The sequence below is a fragment of the Delphinapterus leucas genome, chromosome 14 (assembly GCF_059928025.1).
Source record: "Delphinapterus leucas isolate spDelLeu-1000000601 "Yukka" chromosome 14, BTC_Dleu_Yukka2, whole genome shotgun sequence".
NCBI lineage: Eukaryota > Metazoa > Chordata > Mammalia > Artiodactyla > Monodontidae > Delphinapterus > Delphinapterus leucas.
The window spans coordinates 85,316,498-85,340,785 of NC_143142.1; the positions used below are offsets into that span (position 1 = coordinate 85,316,498).

Consider the following 24,288-nt stretch of genomic DNA (forward strand, 5'->3'; position numbering starts at 1 on the left):
TGGATGCTCTACTTGGGGATGTGGGGGGGTGGGTAAGGCGGGTGAAGTATGAAACGCGAATCCTGGTTACGTGGAGCCTGCGGCCGCTACATCTATGCTGCTGCTTCCGCTCTGGATCAGACCTTCCATCTCCCTGGCATGGGGACGGTGAGACCACTAGACAGTTCAGCCTCAGCCTTTGAGTCTCCAAGGGCTGCCTGGTCCCTGTCATAAAGAATGAGGAGCGGTGGGCTTCCCTGGTAGCGCAGTGGTTAAGAATCTGCCTACCAATGCAGGGGACACCGGTTCGAGCCCAGGGCCGGGAAGATCCTACATGCTGCGGAGCAACTGAGCCTGTGCACCACAGCTACTGAGCCTGCGCTCCAGAGCCCGCGAGCCACGACTACTGAAGCCCACGCGCCCAGAGCCCGTGCTCTGCAACAAGAAGCCACGACGATGAGAAGCCTGCGCACCGCAACGAAGAGTAGCCCCCGCTCGCTGCAACTAAAGAAAGCCCACACGCAGCAATGAAGACCCAACACAGCCAAAAATAAATAAATAAAATAAAGTTATTTATATATAAAAAAAAGAATGGGGGCGGTGTGTGACAGACACACTGAGGGAGACCCACAGAGACCACTGTGGGGGGACTGGAGTTCAGCAGCCCCTTTGGGGCTGAGGCGTGTGGAGCAAGGCTGGCGTCTGCTGCCCCCTCCTAGCCTCCTCGCCCGCTGTTCTCTGTTTGTGCCATCCAACTTGGCAGGCATCTAACGTGGTGACCTACCACGTCTCTGCATCTGGGTTTCTGAGAACAATTAGGCTTTCCAAAGTGGCCCCTGTGCTCAGGAAAATTCTCAAACTTCCAGGGTGATGGGTGCTCCCATGGTCTGTGTGCTTAGTTACGCTTGGTTAAACAGAGCTGCCTGGGAGTCTGGAGACTAAGCTCTGTGACCGTGCTGGGAACTGAAAATCGTGGTGATTGGAAGCACGATCTAATGTATCAATGGATCTGCAATCAATAGTAACTTTCGTGATGGTGGTATTCCCTACGTTCTCAGAATAAGTCATGTCATTTCTCTTTCTGAAGCACCCAACCTCTGGTCACCCGACCACATAACTCTTTCTTTGTCTTCTCTCATAGTGTCCCTGTTCCCCCAAAAAATCCAGCAAAGAAGTGAAACCTGTTTACTTAGCTCTTTAAACTAAGATCAGATTTGTCAATACCGAGCAATCTGCAAAGCATCCTTTACCCAAGGACTGGATTGCATCGCCACCTGCTGGAGATTTCCAGCTGTGTACCCTTAGGTTTAAATATTAGCTCATTTACTTAATCGCTGGGTAAGGCAGTGGTCTTCAGACTGAAATACCCATGGGCACAAGAAGACTTTTGAAGAAGAGTTCAGAAAGTTTTAAGGGCACCAATTTCCAGCTGCCCCAATTCCATGTTTTCTCTCTCCTACAGCAGATAAACCTGAGAACCTGCCGGCAGTGGAGCCACCTGCTGTCCTTATTGCCTTCCTGCATTCCTTTACAAGACAGAGCTACACAGACTGCAGGTTTGTGTCCTCCCGAAATTCATATGTTGAGACCTAATCCCCAAGGGGATGGTATTTGGCATTAGACCTTACGGGAGGTGATAAGGTCATGAGGGCAGAACCTTCATTAATGGGATTAGCGTCCTTATAAAAGAGACCCCAGAGAGCTTTCTGCCATGTGAGGTTGCATGGAAAAGACAGTGTCCATGAACCAGGAAGCGGGCTCTCACCAGACACTGAACCTGGTAGCACTTTGATCTTAGACTTCCAGCCTCCAGAACTGTTCGAAATATATTTCTGTTATCTATAAGCTATCCAGTCTTTGACATTCTGTTATAGCAGCCTAAGCAGACCCAGACACTCAACCCCGGGCATCGTTCTAAGTGCTGTACATTTATTGCCTCTTTAAAAGCCAAAATGCTCCAAACAAAGGGACAATTTGAAATACAGTTTGAAAGTATGTTATTGGAGAACGCCTCCTCACTCAAGACCACCTGTCTGTTGCATGTTTTGCTTTATTTCAGGGGGTAGGAGATAGAAAGTTCCACCTTCTGACAATTAACATTATATTTCCAAGTAAAAGAGTTTTGTATCAAGATTAAATTGTGCATTTTCTTAACTTTTATTCAGATTTGCAGGAGAAACATTTTCATTAACTTTTGTCAAATGATTATTAGCTACTGTAAATGCACATTCACTTTTTACTTGGACCCAAGCTTCCTCTTTGCTCTTATTTATTTCTACCACATGCCCATAAAATTTTAATATATGAGTAATGTATTATGGATTTTATTCTAAATTACTGTTTTTGGCTGTGTTTTTCACCGAATCCTGTCTCATTCGAGCAATAATCTCATTTATAGATAACTGAACTAATTTTTTTAAAGCCTAATAGATATGAGTAAAGGATATATTTCCAATAAATTACTTTAAATAGCTAAAAGTTCTTTACCAAAGCGTATAATATATGTAGGTGTTTTTTTAAATCAATCATGTACTACTAATAATTGTAATGAGAATTTAGCCCAGAGGAAAGATTTAACACGTAGAACTTTCTAGCTATAGTAAAGTAAATACTAATTTAAATTTTTATACATATTCTGTTGCAGAGAAGTATGATAGTATCACCAATAAAAGACTCTCAAGTATAAACGTGTTATAATTTGACAAAATTCTGTGAGGGATATGGATGGAAATAGAATTTCGAAGGAAAAACAAACCATGTAAAAATTTATTTCAAAATAGTTTCTTTCAAAATATTTACAGGGTGTGGGAAACTACATCCCTTGCAACTATTAAACTTGTTATTAAAACAACAAAGAATGTGGGAGGGGTAAAAGTTTTGCCAAATTTTGGGGGAATACTCTAACGGAGATAATCGTACCCCCAAGGATCCTTGTAAGGGTTAAAAAGAGAAGTAGTAGATGCTGAATGGTGGGTCTACTTTCTTCATTAATTCCTAGGATTATTGGAAGACTAAATACTAAAATATTTCCCCCTCTCAGCAATGGTACTGGTGAAGGCTTGGCGAGCGAAGTGCCAAAGGTATGTGAAATTGCAACGCGCGCCCCTCAGGAGCCTGCGGGGACGGGAGCTTTCGGCGGGAGGGTTTGGGGTGTGTGTGGGCGCCCCCACTTCGGACCACCTTGCACTAAAGACCTCTTCTCGGACCTCACCTTGAAAGCACTAGGCGGTGGACGGAAGGATGTCGCCGCCCAGGCAGGTGCTTCGGAGCCCCGCCTCCCTGGGTCTCAGCCCGCCCCCGTCCGCCCCGCTCCCCCGCCCCGCCCCCGTCCGCCCCGCCCCCGTACCTCTCAGTGGAGGGGCGGGGCGACCGTGGGGGCGGGGCGACGCCGTCTCCAGAAAGGCCCGCGATTGGTGGACGGCACGGCGGCGGGGGCGGGGCGACGCCAGCTCTCCGGACAAGGGCGGGGATTGGTGGGCGGGGCGGGCCCTCGCCGGGGGCGTGACCGGGGCACGTGGTACGGAAGCGGCGAGGCGGCAGCGGCGGGCTGGTGAGGTGTTGTCACGGACCGCTAGGCGGGGAGGCCCTTGAGGGCGGCGGCAGCGGGGCGGAGGCCGGGAGCGTGGGGCCCCGGGCCGCCTCCGGGGGAGCAGGGGAGGCTGGGCGCGGCTGTGGGGCCGAGGACACAGGCCCTCTTCGCGTGTGGCCAGCCTGACGGGAGAAGAGGGTGTCGGGTCAAAAGGCCCGCTTGGGGGTCCGGGCTCTGGGGCTGCGGGGAGGACGCGCGCGTGCCGGTCTTTCGACCCTCCCTCGGCGAGGCCCGCAGAAAACTAAAGCCTGTCTTTTTCAGCAGAGCCCTTGGCGGAAGCCTGAATTTGGTGTCGCGGGACGGCCAGAGCCCGGGGGGGGGGGTCAGAGGCCCGGGGTCAGGGGTCTCTAGACCCCGCCCACATTTAAGGCTGGGAGTTTGCAGCTGGCAGCTCTCAGGCAGCCTCCGTTTTCTCACCTGTCAAGTGGAGTGATGCCTGGTCCCGGTTCGGCCTGCACCGAGTCCTTGAGACCCTGGGCCTCGCGGGCAGGGCCTGCGAGCCGCCCGCGCCGCCGACACGGGATCCTAGTGCTGGCTCAGTGATCTGGTGCAGGTTTTATTCATGCCTTTGTCGTCCCTGGAGTTTGCAGGGAGGGGTGGCGAGAAGTAATTCTGTAGAACTGTACGTTTGGATTGAAGGTCTAGATTGGGCAAACCAGACGTCTCCACAGCTGTTTCAGTGGTTTTACACAGATTTGAAGCCATGATTCAGGCGTTTGTTTAGGGTACCATGTGCCTTGAATCAGTGCTGGACAGGATGGGGACACTCAGAACAGGGAGAATCATCCGTAGGCATTGCTAGGTGGTTCCAGGTGCTACCGTATCACTTCTTCCTCTCACACTAGTTTCACTGTTGAAGTCATGTTACTCCCCAGAACCTTAGATTCCAAGAGGAGAGTGAGGCTGGCATTTCTTTCGAGAAGGCAAATATTTGCTTTTGCTCACTCCAGCTCAGTGCTTTCACCCTAATAAATGGAGTTCACCAGGGCATATAAAAGAAGTGGTGGTGGGCTTCCCTGGTGACGCAGTGGTTGAGAGTCCGCCTGCCGATGCAGGGGACGCGGGTTCGTGCCCCAGTCCAGGAAAATCCCACATGCCGCGGAGCGGCTGGGCCCGTGAGCCATGGCCGCTGAGCCTGCGCGTCCGGAGCCTGTGCTCCGCAACGGGAGAGGCCACAGCAGTGAGAGGCCCGCGTACCGCAAGAAAAAAAAAAAGAAGTGGTGGTGAAACGGGAATAACCAGAACTGTGAGTGGGAAGGAGAAATGGACCTGGCCTGACCTCTCTGACTGGGTTAGCAGTTCAGAGGAGCAGGTGCTTTTTCTCCAGCCTTGGTGAGGCGGCCTGCAGAGCTGAACAGTCGGTCTCGGTCTCTGTTTACTCTCCTTTGATAAAAGGTGCAGCTTAGATAGTTGAATCTTTGACTTTTGCTGTAAGGCCATTGGTTAGTTGGGCCTCAAAGAACATAATATTAATGAGAATATATCACAGTGAGTGTGGGATTTGTGGCATTTAATGACCAGAAACTCAAATGAAAAGTACCTGATGTAGCATGTTGTCCTGCTAAATAGGGTTTCTTTTGTGATTGAAAACTTTGACTTGTATGCTGTGCCTCTGCATTCAGGGATCCCTGTCTTTGAGGTAAGAGCCTCAGCTGAAACCCTCTGAGTTGGCTGGAAGGTTTGTATGCTCTTTTATGGGTGTGGGAAGAGGATTGACCTTACTGAACTCACACTGCACTTCCTCGATCTGTTGCCAGGCTTCATGTCTCAGTGGATAAAGTCTCTCCTGTCTTTAGAAGTCACTTCAGAATCCTACACCAAGAAAAAGATGCTCTTTAACTCCAGTGTGTCCACATGCGGGCGCTTTTCTGGCGTCCTGCTCCGTAACTACAGAGATGTAGTAGGGTCTTGTGACTCTGCAGCTGCAGTTCTGAAATACTTCCTGTCACTGTGGTGCTGAGTTTGCTCCCTGTCCCTGAGCACTTTCTTCCTGTCACTGCTGAGGTTTGAGTCTTGCCACGTGATGGAACCTGAGTTGTCAGTTGGAGGAAGGGGGGAGAACCAATTTTGAAGGTGCCAATTCCAGGATTTTCTGTGCTTCGTATTGATTCCAGGTTTTAAAGATGAGTCAGGACTTCCCTGGCGGTCCAGTGGTTGGGACTCCGAGCTTCCACTGCAGTGGGCATGGGCTCAGTCCCTAGTTGGGGAACTATCAATAGGATCCTGCATGCCTTGAGACACGGCCAAACAAACAAAACAGATGATGGGTCACATGATTTCTTTTCCCCTGTATTTGTAAGGTGGAGCAGGACGTGTTGGGTCGCACAGAGCAGAAACTGGATGTTAGAAAATGCAGCTGGGAGGCTGGAAGTTTCTTTAATCTTAATCGGGCCCTAGTGGAGTTTCGTACGTTGTCTTGGCTGTTTCTGGGCCCAGGCTGTCAGTTTCCTTAAGCTGAATTACGACCCTCTCCTCGGGCTTTGTTTGCTGTGTTGTTGGTTTGTGGCAGAGAGACAAGATGTGACATTTTTGCTGGGAGCCTTGGAGTGATTATTTCCTCTGTGGTAATAGTAAGGGGAAGTTGTGGGCTTTAAGAGAGTAAAATTAAATTTTAAGAAACGTTTTAAAATGCCGGTATGTCAGTGCTCCTGGGGAGTACCTGCTTTTAACTTATATCAGATTGTCTTCAACTCAGGTCCTTCCTTCGATTACCTTCCATTTGGACACACAATTCTGTGTACCTTTTCCTTCTGAAAAAAGAATGGAGATCAGCCTGAGCCTCTGACTGCTTTCCAGAACCACTGTATCTGCCGAGGTCACTTGCTGGAGTTCTCGTGACGACTGCATCCAGTGCTGGTCGGGGGGTGGAGTACAGTTTATGATCCTGCACAAGTGCCTCCAGGCCTGTTGATCAGTTGGACCCTGTCTCGAGGCAGCACTGACAGATTCTTCTTCCTTCCAAGAATCTCCAAGGTCTGCGGTCTGGTTGAAAGATGTCGGCCCTCACTGCCCTGTTTAAGTACGTTGATGAGAATCAGGATCGCTACGTTAAGGTAAGGGAATGTTTATTCTAGTGAGCGTTCAAGTTCAGTTTAATTCCATGGCACCCAGAGAAACTTTCAAGAAGCTAACATGAATTATGCTGTTCTAATCAAGTGTTAAAAATACTGTCTAGATGGAGAAAGACCAACGCTAGTGTGATCTCACGTGTGGAATCTGAAAAAGTTGCGCTCAGGGAAGTGGAGAGTCGAACGGTGGTTGTCGGGGGGTGGGGAACTGGGGAGGTGTTGGCCAAAGGGTACAAACCTCCGTTACAAGATGGGTAAGTTCCGGGGATCCAGTGTACTGCATGGTGATTATAGTCAGCAATACTGTATCGTGTACTTGAGTAGATCTTAAGTGTTCTAACCACAAAAAAAAGTAACTAAAAAAAAAAAATAAAAAGTAACTGAAAAATGTGTATTGTCTAGAGGTCTTTTCCTCTGCTTTCTCATTACAGTATATAAGTTGGCTTTTGACAGAAACTCTTAATACATGTTTCTAGAAATGGCAAAGCTAATTGAAGATTTTTGTTTATTCTTGTGATAGATATAAAGAACTATTTTACATTTAGCATGTTTTAAATGATTTGGTAATGTTATGCATTAATCTGTTTCTTGATGTTAACTTAAAGAATCATACGTTAAAATCGCCCTTGGTAGACATATTTCAGGTGAAATCTTTCGAGTTCTCATTCCAAAACTTATATTTTGGAGAACTTGGCCATCGTCAGGATGATAAATAAGCCAACTTGGACTCTGAAAATATTGGGTATTTTCTGTATCTTTCAGTTGTAATTTTGTCAGATGCAGATATAAACGTGTTTGTGGAACTTTGTACATGTTACACTCACGTCACGCTTAATGGTTAACGATTTTCCTGTCATGCTGTATAGTTCTTGGTGTAGTGTCAGTACAGGCAGTCCCTTTATATCTTAAGCAAAAAGCAGATGCCATGGAGCTCTTCTTCTGTGTCTGGGCAGCATGTTCCAAATGGAGTGGCCGCAGGTAGCAAGTGACCTCTGTGGGCCTGACAGTGGCACACTTGTGAGTACTTTCCTTCCTCAAGGAGCACCTTTTCAGAATCCCATTTGCTTATTATCCACAAACAGAAGCTTGCGGAATGGGTGGCCATCCAGAGCGTGTCTGCGTGGCCGGAGAAGAGAGGTGAGATCAGGAGGATGATGGAGGTCGCCGCTGCCGACATCAAGCAGCTGGGGGGCTCCGTGGAGCTGGTGGACATTGGGAACCAGAAGGTAGGTGGCCGGCACTCTCCGCGCTGCAGAGCCACAGCAAGCAGGTTTACTGAGGAGTTGATAGGACTAGGCTAGTTCTTACACGTCTTCGCTTCAGATAACCTGCTGGTCTTTCAAACAAACAAAGAAGGCCTGATTTGGATGCTAAACTGTGTGATTTCTTGAGCTGGATTAGAGAGAGATTTGTGATACTCATCACTGTTCTCCAGGGAGGAGAACTGTTGAGTGTTATCTAAGCAGAAGTTAACATAATGGCCATTCTGAGGCGAACTGACATTCCTTCCCAGAAGTCAGTCAGCCTTCAGACCAGGAAGTTGCTCTTTGCCAATCAGATGCAAAACTAATGGAGACTCCCACTCACACCCACTGTGTCCCCTGTTGGTAGAAACAGCACTTTTCATGACTTGGTTCCTGGAAAAGGGCTACTTTATGTGTGGGACTTGGGGCTCAGTTGCATTTTAATGCAGGATTCTGACAGATTCTAACTTGAATGAACAGTCTCACTTTATGGTGCATTATTCCACTGTTTTCCTTTCAGATGATTTCAGTCCCGTGTTAATTACATGTCTCATGGCATGCATTTTCAAAGTTTGCAACGCTCTTTTGTGTTGCAGTGGTAACTAGGTTTGGTTTATCTTGGTTCTCTTGCCTGATGATTTATGTGTCCGTTGAAACCATATCCTGGGATTTCAGATATGGACACTCAGCTCTTTTCATAAATGGAAGGACCCAGAGGCCCAGGTGGGCTCTGTCTCCCTGGGAACCAATAAAAGGCCCATGGCAAAGGAGGTTAACATCTGGGCCTTCCGATTCCCAGTCCAGTGTTGTTTGTGTGAGATTTCTTCTGACCACAGACTTAATAGTTAACTGAAGATTACTTAAGACACATTAGAGCTTCCTGGCACTTTGCCCACTCATGAGAGGCTAAACCAAGTTTCTTTGAGTTAGTTTCTGTTAGGAGCATGCTTGACTTGCTTCCTCTTCCTTTTTTCCTAATACATTAAAAAAAAATCTAGGTGGCAAATAATTTTTAAGAGTTGTTTTGGTAAAATATATGGATCTATTTTGTTTAACACGGATGTAACAGTGCGGTTCTTCAGAAAGGACCTTCCATGAAAGACTAAATGACTGCCACACTATTTGAGTTCCATGATGCCTACTTTTATCAGGGAAGGAGTTGGCAGCTTTCATCATTGTTAGAGAAGCTCTGCCGAGGTCCTCGTGGGGCGCAGCCATAGCGCGTGTGGTCCCCTCTGCCCATCAGTTCATCTGGCAGCGGTGTTGCCCTTTTCTGGAGGTGGTGGTGGCTTGGGGCAGGTGTGGGGTGGCTGTCAGCACTTGAACGCGCAGAAGCTGGGGTACCTTCAGGCTCACGGAAGAGAGATGATGTTGGGAGCCTGGTCCCTGCTGGGCAAGGCTCAAGGGCCAGTGTGATGGTGGGAGGGCTGATTTGGGGCTCTTGGGGCCTCCCTGCCAGGGTCGGTGCAGGAGCCGTCACGTCCGGCCTGCCTGCAGCCCAGCGCTGCCCCGGGCGGTGGCGGGCCCCGTCCCTGAGGGCCCAAGCGCCAGACAGAGGAGCTCAGCAAACGGGACAGTCATGGCTCGTGAGCAGAGCAGTGACGGAAGAGCCCCCGGCGCCGGTGCAGTGGGTCAGGGGTTGGGAGCTGGACTCGTGTGGTGGCTGTTAGAATGGGTGGAAAGGAGGGAGACACGAGGACCCCGTGTCACAGACTTGTGCCTAGACAGGTGCTGGGAGAGGACAGCGCGTTCTCCCTGTAAACACATCACTGTGTCCCTCGCCCAGGCCTTGTCCTGTGACATCTGAGTAAGTGGGGAAGCCCAGAGAGAGATTTGCAATTTGCGGCATGAATATCTTTGGGCCCAGGTGGCTTCTTAGAAAATGCTGAAGTGTTTCGGAGGAGCTGCCTGGAGCAGAGATTTATTTAGAGAAAGTCTGTTGTTTAAAAATCACTTTCCTATGAGGCGAGCTAAGGGCCAGCTGGGACCGCAGCGCTCTGTGTCTTGTGTGACCAGGTCAGGGCATTTGGTTTCGACCACGGTTCTTTGCCCTGGTGGCTACAGGCCGTCCTCGCGAGGACACAGCCCCAGGGCAGCTCGCATGCATGTGTGGCGAGGTGGAGTCCAGGATTGCGCATGGGCAGCTGCAGGGTCAGCAGCAGTTACTTAAGTTGGCATTTATGAGTCGGGTGTACTGGAAAGACAGATCCTGTATCCTGAGAGCACTTGGCGGCCTGGAACGTTCCCTGATGCGTGCGCGGACACGTAGAGGTGCTTAGTGCCCCTGGGAGTTTGGAGAAGGACACTTATACCGGCCCATCACCAGCTTTGTACTGATTTGCTTGTCGGTTTTAGATGCTGCTCATTTTACCTCTTAATTGTAAGTCGTTACCATAGTTTCATTACCAGTTAGGTTTGTGTGTTCTGTTTAGTTACGTATGTTTTCAGAGCGTTTTCTAATAACTAGCCTGACACCCAGGTGTGTGATGGCTCCTCTGTGACTCATCCTCGCTCTTGCAGTTGAAACTCAGGACGTGCTCCTTTCACCCTCCCTGCCGTTGGTGGCACTTTGTAAAGGACCTCGGGTTGTCCTCTTGGACTGCAGGAAGGGCGAGGAGGATGGGGTGCCGGATATTTTGCAGGGCCTTTAGTGGGCCGTGGTTTACCATGAAAGGTGCAGACGCCCAGCTGATGTGAGTGTTGGAAGGGACCGGAGTTTGATGTGGGGCTTGGCACTGACTTGCCTTCGTACACCTGCATTTCTCCCCTAGATGAGGAGGGAATCCTGTGATTAATATCTGTACCCCGTTCTTAGGGGACTGGGAGGCTACGGCCTTTGGGAGAAGGCTCAGAAGGAGTCCCAGCTACTGCGGCTTGATGCAGTGTGGCCTACTGCAAATTGCAGTTCCTCATACCCTGGTCTACGGCCCTTTCTGTGCATGATTGTAATTTACATAAAAAACTTCAAAGTGTATCTTCTGCTTTAAGATTACAGTAGTTTTTATACATTATTTTAGAAAATAATGAACTAAGCTGCATCCCAAACTCAGCCTTTGTAATATGTTTTGTTACATAAAAGTTTTTTTTGAAAATCAACCTTAAAAATTGACCAAGCCACCTGCAGTTGGTAAACGTAATTCACTCTCTGTGCTCTGATGAGATGGGGCGCGTTCGGGGTGGTATGGCCGTAGTCCAGTCTCTGTGCTCCGGATTATGGGAAAGTGTATTCTTGTTAATTAATGACTCGGTTGAACAGTATGATCTTGAGCTCTGCAATAGAAGTAGTTGATGAGGACACATAAGATTGTCCAGGGCACGTTGATAACATCTGCTGTCAACACCACCCTCTTCAAACAAAGCCTGTCCTCCACGGCCTCCTCTCCTCCCCCAGCTCCCTGATGGCTCGGAGATACCACTTCCGCCCATTTTACTCGGCACACTGGGCTCCGACCCGCAGAAGAAAACGGTGTGCATTTATGGACATCTGGACGTGCAGCCGGCAGCCCTGGAGGACGGCTGGGACAGCGAGCCCTTCACCTTGGTGGAGCGAGACGGTAGGGACGCTTCCCCGAGGAAGAGGACTTGTGGCATTTGCTTAGGAGGTACACCCGTGGCCTCTGGGTTGTCTTTCCAGAGCTGGCTGTTTGTACACGATCTAGAAATTGGGTTCTGGAAGCCTCATGCATGTGCATCCATCCTTGAAACCTCCAAAAGCCTTCCTTTCTTTGTGGAACCAGGTCTCTGGGGCCTTGGGCCTGCTGGGCTTCCCTCTCCTGCTGACACTTTCCCAGGAAGCCCGATCTGAATTGAGGCGGTGCAGCCTCCCAAAACCTGGGATCCAAATCTGATCCGATTCGTAGCTGCTTCCGTGGCACATTTTAGCAGCTCCCGTCAGGGTTTAGGGAAGCGTCGGCCTTTCCCCAATGCCTGCTGCCCTGGTGAGGATGGCAGTGATGGCTCAGCGAAGCCATTGAGGGCTCCTGGGCTGGGCCCTGTGGGCACCTCGCGCACCTCTTCACGGCCCCCCGCACTGGCCCCTCTTCTTGCTGCCCCCCAACCTGCCCCAGGTAAAGGCTCCTCCTGCCTTCCTCACTGAACCTTCACGTTTCCGCACTGGATGCAGCCTTTCGCCACATGGAGCAGCCCCTTCGTTTGTGCCTCATCCCCTTGGGCCGGGTCCAGACCATCTTTAAGTAAAGCCTTTCTTGCGGGACACGCTGAGTTTCTGTTGGAGCTTCCCCAGCTCAGGGACAGTCACGTCATTGCTGTGCACAGCGGTCCTCAGGGTGCGCTTGCTAACGTGTCCTCAGTCCAGGGCCTGGGCCCCCGCCCTTCCTCTCATCCCCTCTCCTCTCTCCCAGCGACGCCCCTCCTCCCCTCCCCTCTGCACCAGGACCCCCCGGAGGTCATCCTCGTCCCGCCCCTTCTCTTCCCCTTGCAAGGCCCTCCCCTGGCCTGTGGAGGCGGGTCCTGCACCACCTCCCGCCCTGCCCCACAGCGGTGCCTCTTGGGGGACCCAGTGGGCCCCATCTTCTCTCCCCTCATTGCACCTCCTCCTGTGCCAGCCCTGGTCTCCTACTGCTCAGCCCCTCCCTGACAGCCCACCCCCAGACAGACACGCAGACACGCAGGATGGAAGAACCTGGAGCGCCCCGTAGCCCGGAGAAGCTGCCCCCACACGGCTGCTGGCGTGTCGGGCCGGGAGTGGGCGCTCTCGGCCTCTGTCCGCCTCGGCCCGCACAGCCCCGCTCCCTGGGGTCGCTTGGTCAGTGTTTGCCACAGGGATGAGGATGTGTCTTAGAAGAGCTCTTTAGCTTTTGTGAAAGGCAGATTTAGTTTAAAAAAGAAATCCCCAAGGCAGTGATGGCTTTAAGCCCCACACGCCCGCTTTGGGGCGGGTCAGGTTGACCTGCGGAACGTTGAAAACAGGCTAAGGGTGAGGAGAACAGAGGACCGACCGACCGGGACAGACTGAGGCCGGGAGGGGCCCCCTGAGCACGCGGCGCCCGGGGTTCTGGCCTCCCTCGGGCCTTACGCTGCGTCCGGTCCGGGAGGGGGGTCTGGGCTTGTTTCCCTCGTGTCCTTCAAGGTGGCCAACGCCTAGCCCAGACACCCGCCTTTGTACGGGGGTCCCAGAGGTGGCTGTGCAGAGGGGAGGTGACTGGTCACACTGGGGAGGGGCAACATCCTGTCCTTTAGTGATAACCTAGAGAGGTACGTGACGAACGTCAGTCCTGTTCTTCATCAAACTGGGCTGTGGTGTGGGTGAGACTGTGGTTCTCCTTGGTCGGTGCACCTGCATCCAGCCAGGTTTCCCTCACCCGCTGCTGCTGGCTGGCTGTGGACTGGATTTTAACACACTAGCCAAGTGGCAGTGGTCCCGCGGAGCTGGGTTTGCAGCCCGTGCCCTGAGGTGGCGGGGACCTTGGCTGCACTCCCGCGCTGCTCTTAGATTGGGCGAGTTCTCTGGAAGATCCTAACAATCGTGTTGGGTGGAGACTCGGGCCTTCTGATAGAATGGAAAGGGGCTTCTGACACGAGGAAGAGGCTTAGGACGGCTGCGTGGGGTCGCGCTGGGACGTCGTCACATGTTCACTGAGAGATGCTCCTTTCTGTGCGCTGCGACCATCACCTGAGGAACTTGCTGGTTGCTGTTCCAGGCAAACTGTACGGGAGAGGAGCCACCGATGATAAGGGGCCAGTGGCCGGCTGGATGAACGCCCTGGAAGCCTTCCAGAAAACGTGTCAGGTACGCTGCCCACATCTAGTGCCCGATTCACCTGCTCCACCTGGGGGTGCAGAGTGGGACTTTCTGTTCCCAGAACAGCCCGTAAAGATCAAAGAGCACGGGCCAGGAGACAGCAGGCTTCCCCCGCCAAACTGTATTAGCACAGCTGGGTCATCTTCCAGTTTATAGGTTGTTTTCCAGTTTGAGGAAACATTAAAGGTGCATTGGTTTTACAGTTGTCCCAAGGTCACCCTGTTGGTGACTCAGCAGGGACCCAGGCAGGTGAGAGTTCTGGGCTCTGACCGCGCCTGGGAAGTGGGTGCTTGCCAGGGCATGACCCAGGCCCTGCGCTAGCCGACAAACCCTTACTTTCTCTGTGTGGTTTTTATCCTCCTAAAAGTAAATTTGATTTTTAAAAATATATTTCCTTAAGAGAAACATCTGCTCCTTGTTGAAAGTTTGTAAAATACAGAAAAGTAGAGAGAAAAAAGAGGTGCCTAGAATCCAGGCCTCAGAGACTTAATATTTTGTTACTGACCAATCTTTTCAAGAATTCTTTTTAATCTAATTGTGATCATAACGTATAGGCAGTTTCTGCATCTTGCTTTTATCTTGTGTTGCGATAAGAATGATGAGACAAGCATTTTTGTCGGGACGTGGGGTGGTAGATCTGAAAAGGGTTCGAGGGAGCTGGGCTCGGGCTGGGAAGGCCCCTCTCCTCCAGGGCCCCTGGGATCAGCGCGTGGCCAAGCAGAGGGGTGGCCGTGTGCAGGGCAGAGCTGCCCAGCGCACCTCCCCTCACCCCTGTTCCACTGGAGTGGCCGGGGGGCGGTGCGTGTGGTGAGCAGCACTGTGTGGGGGCAGCTCTGAGCTAGGACCCCGCAGACATGAGTCCGTACAGGCCCAGCCTTCCGTGGCCTTTGGCATCGCCTCGCTCAGGTGTGGCTTCACGTTCTCTCCTGTGGAAGGGCCACGTGCCTCACAGCACAGCCTTGGGGAGACCTGGAAGGCCACCGAGCAGGAGCCAGGTGGCATCTTAGGGTCACTGTCAGCTCTGGAGGAAAAGGGCCTGCAGTGCGTGGAGCGCCTTCTGAACTGGGGGAAGCGCTCTCTCGTTCTTGCATGCGCTGCTGGTGGCCACGCAGATGAAGGCTCTGGCTGTCTGTGTCGTGGCCTTTGTTTTAGAGGGAGCGGCTCAGCTTTGCTGGAGACGCAGATTCGCGCTGGGTGAGCGCAGAGACCCCGACGAGTGGCACATGTGGTCAGGCTGGGAGCTCCTTGGAAGGAGTCCTTCTAAGGGTGACCGGCCGAAGCCACGCTTGTCCCCTGGTGGCCCAGTGCCTGGGTACTGAGGGTCTGTGTGGGCCACACACAGCCTGCGCAGTGGTGGGTCTGGAGGAAGTCGGTTATTTGAAATTCGTGACTTCACAACATTGGGTGGCTCCCTGGCTGTTGCTTCTAAGTCCGTGCGTGCTGAGTGCCTTCCTTCACCGGTCTCCTGCCCAGGAAGTCCCCGTCAACGTCCGCTTCTGTCTGGAGGGCATGGAGGAGTCTGGCTCCGAAGGCCTGGACGCGCTGATCTTTGCCCAGAAGGACGCGTTCTTTAAGGATGTGGACTACGTCTGCATCTCCGACAACTACTGGCTGGGGAAGAACAAGCCCTGCATCACCTACGGGCTCCGGGGCATCTGCTACTTCTTCATCGAGGTCTGTGCCGAGTCGTGCAGGGAGCAGCTGGGAGGGCTCTGGGTGCCCACGCTTTCTCCTGTGGTTGGCGTTTCCAGAGTTCTGGCATTTAGGAAGCACCTTGCTTTGCTTGCTGAGGGAGCACATTTTGATTTCGAAAATGGTCGTGTGAATGTTCTTTGCTCACTTTACTGTCGCGTGGTAAGAACGGGCTCCCGTGAGCAGCCAAGCAGGGTGGCCGTGTGTCCGCAGGTGGAATGCAGCAACAGGGACCTGCACTCCGGCGTGTACGGCGGCTCGGTGCACGAGGCCATGACCGACCTCATCATGCTGATGGGTGAGCGTGGGCTCCGTCACTGCGTGGCAGTTGGGCAGGAGGTTGGTGTGGGCACTGCTTCCAGGCTGCTTCATGCCTTCTGTCCCTCCCTCCCCCGCCCCCGACTGACTGTTCCCTTTAAAAGACCCCCATGCTTCATTTCTGCCTCCCCTCTCCCCCACGTCGTCTCCGTGGCCCGACTCGGGCACCCCGCCTGCCCTGTCACCTGGCATCACGGCCGTCCTTCCTCTGGACGCCGTTGTGTCTTACGTCCCTGGAGGTCATCTGCCTCAGTCTAGTTGACACTGTGACTGGCCGCAGCGGCCTCCTGTGCACTCAGCCCTTTTGAGAGCGAGGCCACGGCTGCCTTGCCCGGTGTCCCCCCGGCGCACGGCCTCGGCCCGCCGTGTGCTCAGTCCTGTTTCCTTCCCTGGCGGGCGGCGGCTGCCCTGCATGGAGTCGACTTTTCTGGGACTGGAGTCTACCCTGCCCTACTCGGTTTTCCGTCCTCAGCGTGGGAGCAGGTAGTTTCTCGTGGGACGTGCCTTAAACAGGACATGATGGACAGAGGAGTGGTTTTCAGGGCGGGCCTGCAGGAGCCCGTTTGCTCCGTGTGTATCCTGCTCCGCGACCGTGGACGGCTCACCTACCTTCCATGTCTCCATCCCTTTATCTTACACGGAAGGTGACCCCGCTCTCCTCCCTGGGTTGTTACGGTAACAAAACAGCTTAAGAAGTGCGTGCACGCCGAGTGCCCATCCTCTTCGCTCCTCCAGGCTCCTTGATGGACCAGAAGGGGAGGATCCTCGTCCCCGGCATCAGTGAGGCGGTGGCCTCCGTGACAGACGAGGAGCTGGAGCTCTACGACAAGATCGACTTCGACCTGGAGGAGTACGCCCGGGATGTGGGGACAGAGACCCTGCTGCATGACTGCAAGGTGCTGCCCGGGCGCCGCGAGGCCTGCCCCCACCGGGCTGGCAGCGTCCCCGGTCCTGGGGCCCCGGGGAGGAGGCTGAGGGCTGGGCGGACTCGGGCGCACCCCGGGCACGGGAGCAGCCGGACGGTGCAGGTGCCGGAAGGCTGCATATAGAGGCTGCATAAAGAGCTGGGAGCTCTTTAACGTGTCAGATGTCGACTGTGGAGAGCTCGGAGCTGGGGCACGTCTGCAGAGAGGCGGGGGCTTTTCCTCATTTGCACGCGCGGGGAGTCGCTTTACCACCTGGCCCAGAGGTGATTTAAGCTGTTCCTGATGGAGCTGGGTGCTGAGGTGGAAACCATTTGCACAAAACGTTTACTTAACTGTCAGGAGAAAATCATGTCGTGACTTTTCTCTTAATTAGCTTAGTTCCTGGTTTCTAAGGTGTGAACGTAAGTTCACGTGGTTAACTAAGCTTTCATTGAGCCGCAGCGGCAGGCCCTGGGCAGGCAGGAGGGGCACAACCGGGCTTGGCCCTTGAGTGTCACCTCTCCAGGTGACAGATGGGCAGAGAAGCTTAGGGGATGTGCGGAAACCACGGTGGGGTGGTCTGGCGCCTGGGGGCAGGGGGGAGGCCTCCTTAGACAGGAGTGCCACGGGGCCTGCAGGAGACAGGCGGGGCTGAGCGGGCTCAGCTGTCCCGCTCGTGGGCGGCCAGTGAGGCCCGGGGTTAGGAGTGAAGATGCCTGACGGAAAGGCCTCTGATCTGCCGAGGAGCTCATGCGCTGTCCTGGAAGACGGCGGTGTGACTAGAGGGACGCGCTGATGAGACCTCGCTGGGGACAGACTGTGGACAGGGGGTGTGGCAGCAGAGGAGCTGAGGCACTGGGGCTGGGGGGCCGTGAGGCTGCAGGGGGCGCTGGGGGGACGGGGAGGCAGGACTTGGGACCCCTCAGGCTCAGGACACATCGGAGAGGACCGAGCGGAGTAAGGATTTCACAGGCAGAGCCGAGACGGGTCCCTCGTGGACGGTAGTCGGTTAGGTCCTGACGCCGTGACCAAGAGAGACTAGTCCCGGGGGAGGGACGAGTCTGGGGAAGGTTGGGCTATGGACACATTTGTATTTCCTCCTGGCCTGCTGCCTGCCGGTAACGTTTGCCTTTGCGTGAGGTGCCTGCTTAAGGGCCGTGTCTGCTCCTTCCGGCTGTCACTGGGCTCTTTGGTTCACAGACACATCCAGAGTTACGTGCTGAGTCGCCGAGGAAGCCCAGGGGTTCGGGCGGCGGCGTGTCCTCTCCTGATACGTCGCGTGCCACCGCTGGGACGAGAGGGGCCGTGTCAAGTAGACGCGAGATGGGGGGCTGCCTTGTGCCAGTCCCCGCGGCAGAAACTGCTGGGCTTGTCCGTGGGCACTGGCCTAGGACGTGGTGCACGGCCTGGCTTGCCCTCCTCGGGCAGCTCGCCCCACCCTCAGTGTCCTGTAAGCCCAGGACCTAGGATGACCGGGGTCATGCCTCCCTCCCCCTCCTGGTGCCCCTGGCTCTGCAACAGCCCTCATATGCGTCTGGCCGGCCAGAACACTGTGGCTCCTGTGTGGTCAGTTCTGTTGACCCAGGTGGTGCGGACTCACTGGGAGGCGCGGAGAGGACGTGCTTGCAGCCATCCTGGACGCGCAGGGCCCCCACTTGGGGGGCTGTTGTAGCGGCTGCCGGGTCGCTCTTGCCTTCCTGACGGTGTGTGGACCCCAGGCCGGCCGAGCTCCTCCATGAGCAGGCGGTGCCATCTCCGACCCACTTTGTCGTTTTTCTGCAGAAAGACGTCCTGATGCACAGATGGCGGTACCCGTCCCTCTCCTTCCACGGGATCGAAGGTGCCTTCTCTGGGTCGGGGGCCAAGACCGTGATTCCTCGCAAGGTGGTCGGCAAGTTCTCCATCAGGCTCGTGCCAGACATGACTCCTGAAGTGGTCAGCGAGCAGGCACGTGGGGCGCGGGGGCGCGGGGAGGGCGTGCCGTGCGTGCAGCGCCTGCCGCCGGGGCTCTGGGCAGCAGGAGAGCGCGCCTCCGCCCGCGCAGCCCTGTCCTTGGCTCTCGCCAGCTCAGCGATTGCTGGGATAAGCAGTTCAGAGCTAATCAGAGGTAAAGGTTGTATGAAAGGGCATCCTGTGCGAGTGGCCTCTGTCACTGCTGAGGCGTGCTAAAATCTCACCTCTGACCTCACCCAGAGGCTCAAGGCAGTTGCTGACTTTGGGCTGCATGTGTTCTGGTGGGAGTCCACGGGCCTTTGGTCCCTGGTGAGCGGCAGAGGGGGAAGAGTCCAGAGGGGGAGAATCCAGAGTGGGGCAGCGTCTGGTATCTGAAAGTCAGCCAGGCTTGCGGGGGAGCAGTCCCTCGTCCTCACCTGGGAAGGTTTCATGGAGAGACGGAGTCAAGACCTTCCCTGTTGGGAGGGGAAACTGAGGGCCACTCTCCAAGCCTAGGACTGAGATTTTCTCATCATGAGGTGACCCTGGGTCAGCACCTGGCTGTGTTTTTGCTTTAGACGTAATCATTTTTGTAAAGCAAGTCAAGGGGCGTTTTCTTTAAACTTGATTTAAGTGTTACGTCATATGGGATTTAAATATTAACATCATATGGGAATATCTACGTAAAGGGTGAATTGCTTGAAATTAAAACATTACCTTTTACCTTAAATAACTGACGTTTGTTTCATGATAAAGCCCCTTTTCCTGCTATCGTAGTTATGCAGGTCAGTGTTTAGCAGCAGCAAATGAGACTCACTGTAGACCCCTTATAGACCCGTTGTAGATGACTGTGGACTCACCCCCCGCACTAGATCAGAGGCCAGGCTTGTAAGACACTGTCTCTCCTGCCCGTGCTTCAGGTTACGAGCTACTTGACCAAGAAGTTTGCTGAACTGCACAGTCCCAACAAGTTCAAGGTGTACCTGGGCCACGGTGGGAAGCCCTGGGTATCCGACTTCAACCACCCTCATTACTTGGCTGGGAGAAGAGCCCTGAAGACAGGTCAGACGTCCTCTTTGGGGGCTGATAGGCGCTGGTGGATCGTGGGCGTGTGGCTGTGTTGGCTCCGTCTCTGCGGGCTGGGCTGTGCCATCTCCAACCTTGAGAGCGGGGCTGCTGATCTGGACTTGGGGTTGCGGGCCAGTAGATCTGTGGCGGATCCCTGGCCTCGCAGCCCTAAAGCTCAGTGTCTTTTATTCCATTCTCCCTCAGTTTTTGGTGTTGAGCCGGACTTGACCAGGGAAGGCGGCAGTATCCCTGTGACTTTGACATTTCAGGAGGCCACGGGGAAGAATGTCATGCTGTTGCCCGTGGGGTCAGCAGATGACGGAGCCCACTCCCAGAATGAGAAGCTCAACAGGTGAGGGCAGAAAAGAGGGGCCGTCTTGAGGTGACTGGGGTGGGCCAGTCAGGGACTGAGGCAAAGAAAGGCCCTGCTTGGAGGGCAGGGGGAGAGCACAGAGCCCTGGGTGTTAGGACACAAGGTGGAGACTTTGCATCCAGACAGACAGGGAGCAGCTGTGGTCCAGTAAGGCCCTTCACACTAAGTACCAGGTGAGAACCGTGCATTCCGTTAGACCAGGACCAGGGATGGTCCCTGGTGGGGCAGTCGGACTGGACTTGAGAACCAAGGCAAGCAGCACTCAGGGCCAGCACGCCGGGACGGTGGGACGTCTGCTTCCGGGAAGAATGCAGCATGTGTGCCCGGCCCTCGGGACACCAGCCAGCGTGGTGACTGTTCCTCCCTGTCAGGCACAACTATATTGAAGGCACCAAGATGCTGGCTGCGTACCTGTACGAAGTGTCCCAGCTGAAGAACTGAGCACCGCCCTCCTCCCATCACCTCGCGCCCTTCCCGTCGCTCAGGAACGCGGAAGCCCGTCTCTCTCCTTTCCCTCTCGTCAGATTCTCCAGGCATCCGGCAGTGGACACGAGACCACATGTCAGGATGGAGTTAACCTATCCCGGCAGCGATCAATGTTCAGTCCTGGGGGCTTGTAAACGACCCTGGGTGACAGCTGAATTCTCAGTGGTGTCTCCAGAAAATAGCCGAGGCCTAAAAGCACAGGTTCTTCTGTAGAACGTTCTGGTCGATGTCTACTGGGCTGAAGAGAGGCCTTGGTGCTTCCTGGTCCCACCTCTGCCCCCAGAGCCAGGGCCGCACACACCTGGAGCATTGAGTCGCGGGCACCTAGTGCCTCGAGGGCCATCCTTTCTGTCCGCTGCTGTCTTGAGCACATTCTCTCCTTTTCTCAAGACCTTAACTGTTACTGGTGTTCCACATCTTCTCTTTACTACGATCCCTCAAAACCTAAACCTACTGGGAGGGTTATCTGATCTCAATCTGAGTTGCTAAATAAAAAATAAAAACTGAGCCTCTGGAGGAGCTGCTGCCTGTGCGCCTTTCTCTGCGCAGCCCCGTGCCTGTGCACGGTGAGGTATGCGGTGCGGGCTGGCGGGGTTGAGGGCCGGGCTCAGAAGGCCGGTGCCCGTCTCGCTCGTGCTCTCCTGTCCCCACTCCTGGTGCTGCCGAGCCACAGAAGAGCCTATCAGACTGGTTTAAAGAGCAGAGTTCCCCGGCCCAGCTGAGGGAGGAGGCCACACTAGACTCCCCCGAAGGAACCGGGCCCTTGTTTATCGTGAAGTCTGTGTTTTGTCTACTTTGCTGACCCTCCTGACTCATAGTCCGGGACTGGCATGGGGGACAGGGGTGCTGTTTGTTGGGCCCTGTCACACCTGACACTTAACGGGTTGGAGTGGAAGCCACGCTTTCGGCGCCTGGATCTCTCCTTCACTGCCCGGGTCCTCCTCGTGCCTGGAGTCACCCACAGTGTCCTCAGTGTTGTGAGCTGCAGCCTCCTTACCTCCATCCCCACCACTCATGCTGCTAGGCCTCGGGGAGGCTTGTCCGGGAAAACAGCCTGGTACCAGTCACCCTGTGCCCTCCAGGGACCGAGCCCTTGGCGCTACCTGCTCAGGGTCAGTGCACTTTAACTCTAGTTTCAAGTTAGGGGCAGAAGCTTTACTCGGTGCTCGTGAAATGCATTCACCCCACTGTTCCGTGGGAGGAGAGGCGTTCCCCAACTGTGACCCTGAATGGTGTTACTCCACGGCAGGAAGCTGACCGCTAACAAGAATACCCTGCCTGGTCTTATTTAGAAAAAGAGAGCTTACTGGGCTGCGTTCTTGACCCAGAAGAGAAGGAGCTGAGAGGAGTCCCGACCTGAAGGAAAGCTGAGCGTCTCCGCACGACCAAGGGAAAGTCGTAGTTCCTTTGCTCTTGCTTTTTGGCCACGGCATCAGGAAAGGGTGGTAGACCTGTCAGAATCCTTAAACCCCATGTATTAGTGAGGCCGCTGTGACCGCGACGACACAGTCTTCAAGGTGATGACAGTTTTCTCGGGCAGGCGGGGCTCCCCGGCTTCAACGTCAAGGTCGTGGCCTCTGCTCCAGCCTGCAGCCCCAGCCTGTAGGAAGGAGGGATGGGGGAAGACGGGCTTCCTCGCTTCTGGGCACCATGCAGAGTTCGCATCTTTCTCAGGTAGTCACACAGCCACTCCTAACTGCACAAGAGGCAGGAAACGTGTGGATGACGTTTCTATCGCTGCAGGAGAGGAAAGACATACTGGGGAGCCAACAGTGTGGACGGGGACCCAGAGGTTGGATGGATTTGGTCCCATGGCCCCAGCCGTTCATGTGGGAGAGACCAGGGACTAACCCCACCCAGGGATAACTCTGATTCCCAGGCCTGGGGTGATTTGAAAGGTCTCCCCAGCACACTCTAAGTGCTTTGGAGACTCAGCCTGTTAGTGGTTGAATTGCATCCCCTCAAAATCCGTATTAAAATCCTAACCCCCAGTACCTCAGAGTGGGACCGGATTTGGAGATGGGGTCTTTGCAGAGGTCATGTGGGTGAGCCCTAGTCCAGTATGACTGGTGTCCTCATGAAGGGGGGACGTGTGGACAGGAATGTACCCAGGGAGAGGGCCACGTGAAGGCGAAGGCAGAGGCTGGGCCATGTGTTTGCAAGACAGGGAACGTGGACGATTACCTGCAGCCCTTGGAGAGAGGCCAGGCAGAGATTCTTCCCCCGCCCTTAGGGAGGAGCCAACCCTGCCAACGTCTTGATCTTGGACGTCCCGGCCCAGAGCTAGGGGACAATAGATTTCTGTTGTTTAAGCTGCCCGTTCTGCCACCCTTCACTATGGCAGCCGGAGCAGACTGACACCCAGCCTGTCATGCTGACGCGTTCTAGGGTCACAGTGCCAGCGCAGGGCCGAGGTGTCACCTGCCAAAGGTAACAGCGTGTGTTCACGTGGCCTCCCTTAGGTCTGCCAGCCTTGGGCACGTGCACCTGCTCCCTGCCAAAGGTGACACCCTCCATGCATGCCAGGCAAAGCCCCTGGGTTGTCACGCACGGCCTGGGCTGGCCTCGCTGGCCTTCAGTAACATCAGATGACTTCCGGGCCACTGCCTCATCCCATGTCTGTGCATGCGATACGCATTGTCTCTCCCTCTGCTGGCGAGTTGAACACATGTCTCTGAAGCAGCTTTGTTTTCCGAATGTGAATAGGTCCACTATTCCAGCCTTGTCTTCCCTCTGGGGGAACGGGGAGGACGCAGACAGGCACCTTGTGGGGGGATGTTTAATGTGACCAGCTGAGGGCCTTGGTGAGACCTCCTCTTCCACTTTCCTTCGAGGTCCTGGGGAATTGCTGAGACCACAGAACTGCCGCCCAATGGATCCCATAGTAGGAAGGATGGTGAGTAGACCCTCCACCGCTCAGGGTCCAGGGGAGCAGTGTGCTAGCCTTGCGCTTGCCTAACGGTGCGTGTGCCATGCCTGTGAGGCAGGTTGCGGAGCGGATCCCCACCTGCACTTAGACATGTTCTCGGGTGCTGCCTGTCTCAGCCTGAGCGACGCGGCATTTGGGAGTAGTTTATCGGCACGCTTTGGGTGGCTGTATGTTCCAACAAATAATTAAATGGCATTATTTTCAAGCATCTTACACAGTACCCGGAAGCCAGTTCCCCTCAGTGAATGCTGGGGTCCAGGGTGCTGACACAAGGCCCAGGCAGGTGGGGTGACCTAGACGTTCAACAGCACACTTCTCCATACTCATCTTTTCTTCCCACGAAAAGCAATATTCTTATCAAAACCACAGAGCACAACTTCCAGCTGCTGAATGCAAAAGTCCAAGTACCGCTTAGAGGGTGATGTGGAGAACTCTACACACCCAGATACAGTTCGCTGCCCTTCCTCACTGAACTCTGAACTCTGCTTTGCCTCCTGCTGCCCCCCCCCAAAACATTAGTGTGAATAGTTTTGAGGTGGAGGTCTAGGAATCTGCATTTTTAAAGCATGTAATTCAATAATTTTTAGTATATTCACAGATATATGTGACCATCACCACAGTTTATTTTAGGATGTTTTCATCACCTCAAAAAGAAGTCCAATACTCCTTAGCAATTACTTTCCTGTTCTCCTATTCCTGCCCCATCCCTAAGCAACCAGTGATCTACTTGTATCTCATTTAGGGCTCTTTATGGTGCAAGCAATGAGCTATTTAATACGAAGCATTTCTAAGGAAACAAAAATAAAGGTTAATGATTAAAACAAACTACAAATTCTGTTTTTGAGTCCAGAGGGCAGTCAGTCAAGAAAAGCTCTGGCTGTTGGGCTCAAAGCATCTTTAGATGGTGGAGTGAGGGCAGTTCTGACAAATGTCCTTGTTTGTAG

The 24,288-nt window shown here is 53.9% G+C and overlaps 2 protein-coding genes across 5 annotated transcripts in view; both read left to right on the forward strand.

Moving 5' to 3' along the window:
• The first annotated feature begins 3,658 nt into the window (after positions 1-3,658).
• On the forward strand, positions 3,659-20,922 carry CNDP2 (carnosine dipeptidase 2). Of its 4 annotated transcripts, none has more exons than XM_022560027.3 (12): positions 3,659-4,814; positions 6,264-6,621; positions 7,719-7,862; positions 11,272-11,434; positions 13,541-13,629; positions 15,115-15,315; positions 15,547-15,631; positions 16,387-16,547; positions 18,339-18,503; positions 19,409-19,550; positions 19,761-19,908; positions 20,301-20,922. In XM_022560027.3, the coding sequence occupies exons 2-12, from the start codon at positions 6,562-6,564 to the stop codon at positions 20,368-20,370; spliced, it is 1,428 nt and encodes a 475-aa protein (XP_022415735.1). In that variant the 5' UTR covers positions 3,659-4,814; positions 6,264-6,561; the 3' UTR covers positions 20,371-20,922. The 4 variants fall into 4 exon arrangements, with proteins under 4 accessions (XP_022415735.1, XP_089751453.1, XP_022415734.1 ...); XM_089895327.1 differs by lacking the exon at positions 3,659-4,814 and adding an exon at positions 4,832-5,207 and having other exon boundaries at positions 6,532-6,621; XM_022560026.3 differs by lacking the exon at positions 3,659-4,814 and adding an exon at positions 5,653-6,132.
• Positions 20,923-23,253: 2,331 nt separating this feature from the next.
• The window catches only part of CNDP1 (carnosine dipeptidase 1), a 30,375-nt gene continuing 29,340 nt past the window's right edge, over positions 23,254-24,288 (forward strand). Inside the window, exon 1 of the mRNA XM_030761991.2 lies at positions 23,254-23,311. Within this exon, the coding sequence (XP_030617851.2) occupies positions 23,288-23,311 (24 nt within the window). The 5' untranslated portion in view covers positions 23,254-23,287. The remainder of the gene's footprint in view (positions 23,312-24,288) is intronic.

What these genes read in the sequence shown, in the direction of transcription:
- CNDP2 (XM_022560027.3), top strand. Translation starts at nt 6,562, where the DNA reads ATGTCGGCCCTCACTGCCCTGTTTAAGTACGTTGATGAGAATCAGGAT. An exon ending in TGGACATTGGGAACCAGAAG is followed by an intron (nt 7,863 to 11,271) that starts GTAGGTGGCCGG and finishes CTCCTCCCCCAG; the next exon opens with CTCCCTGATGGCTCGGAGAT. An exon ending in CACCTTGGTGGAGCGAGACG is followed by an intron (nt 11,435 to 13,540) that starts GTAGGGACGCTT and finishes TTGCTGTTCCAG; the next exon opens with GCAAACTGTACGGGAGAGGA.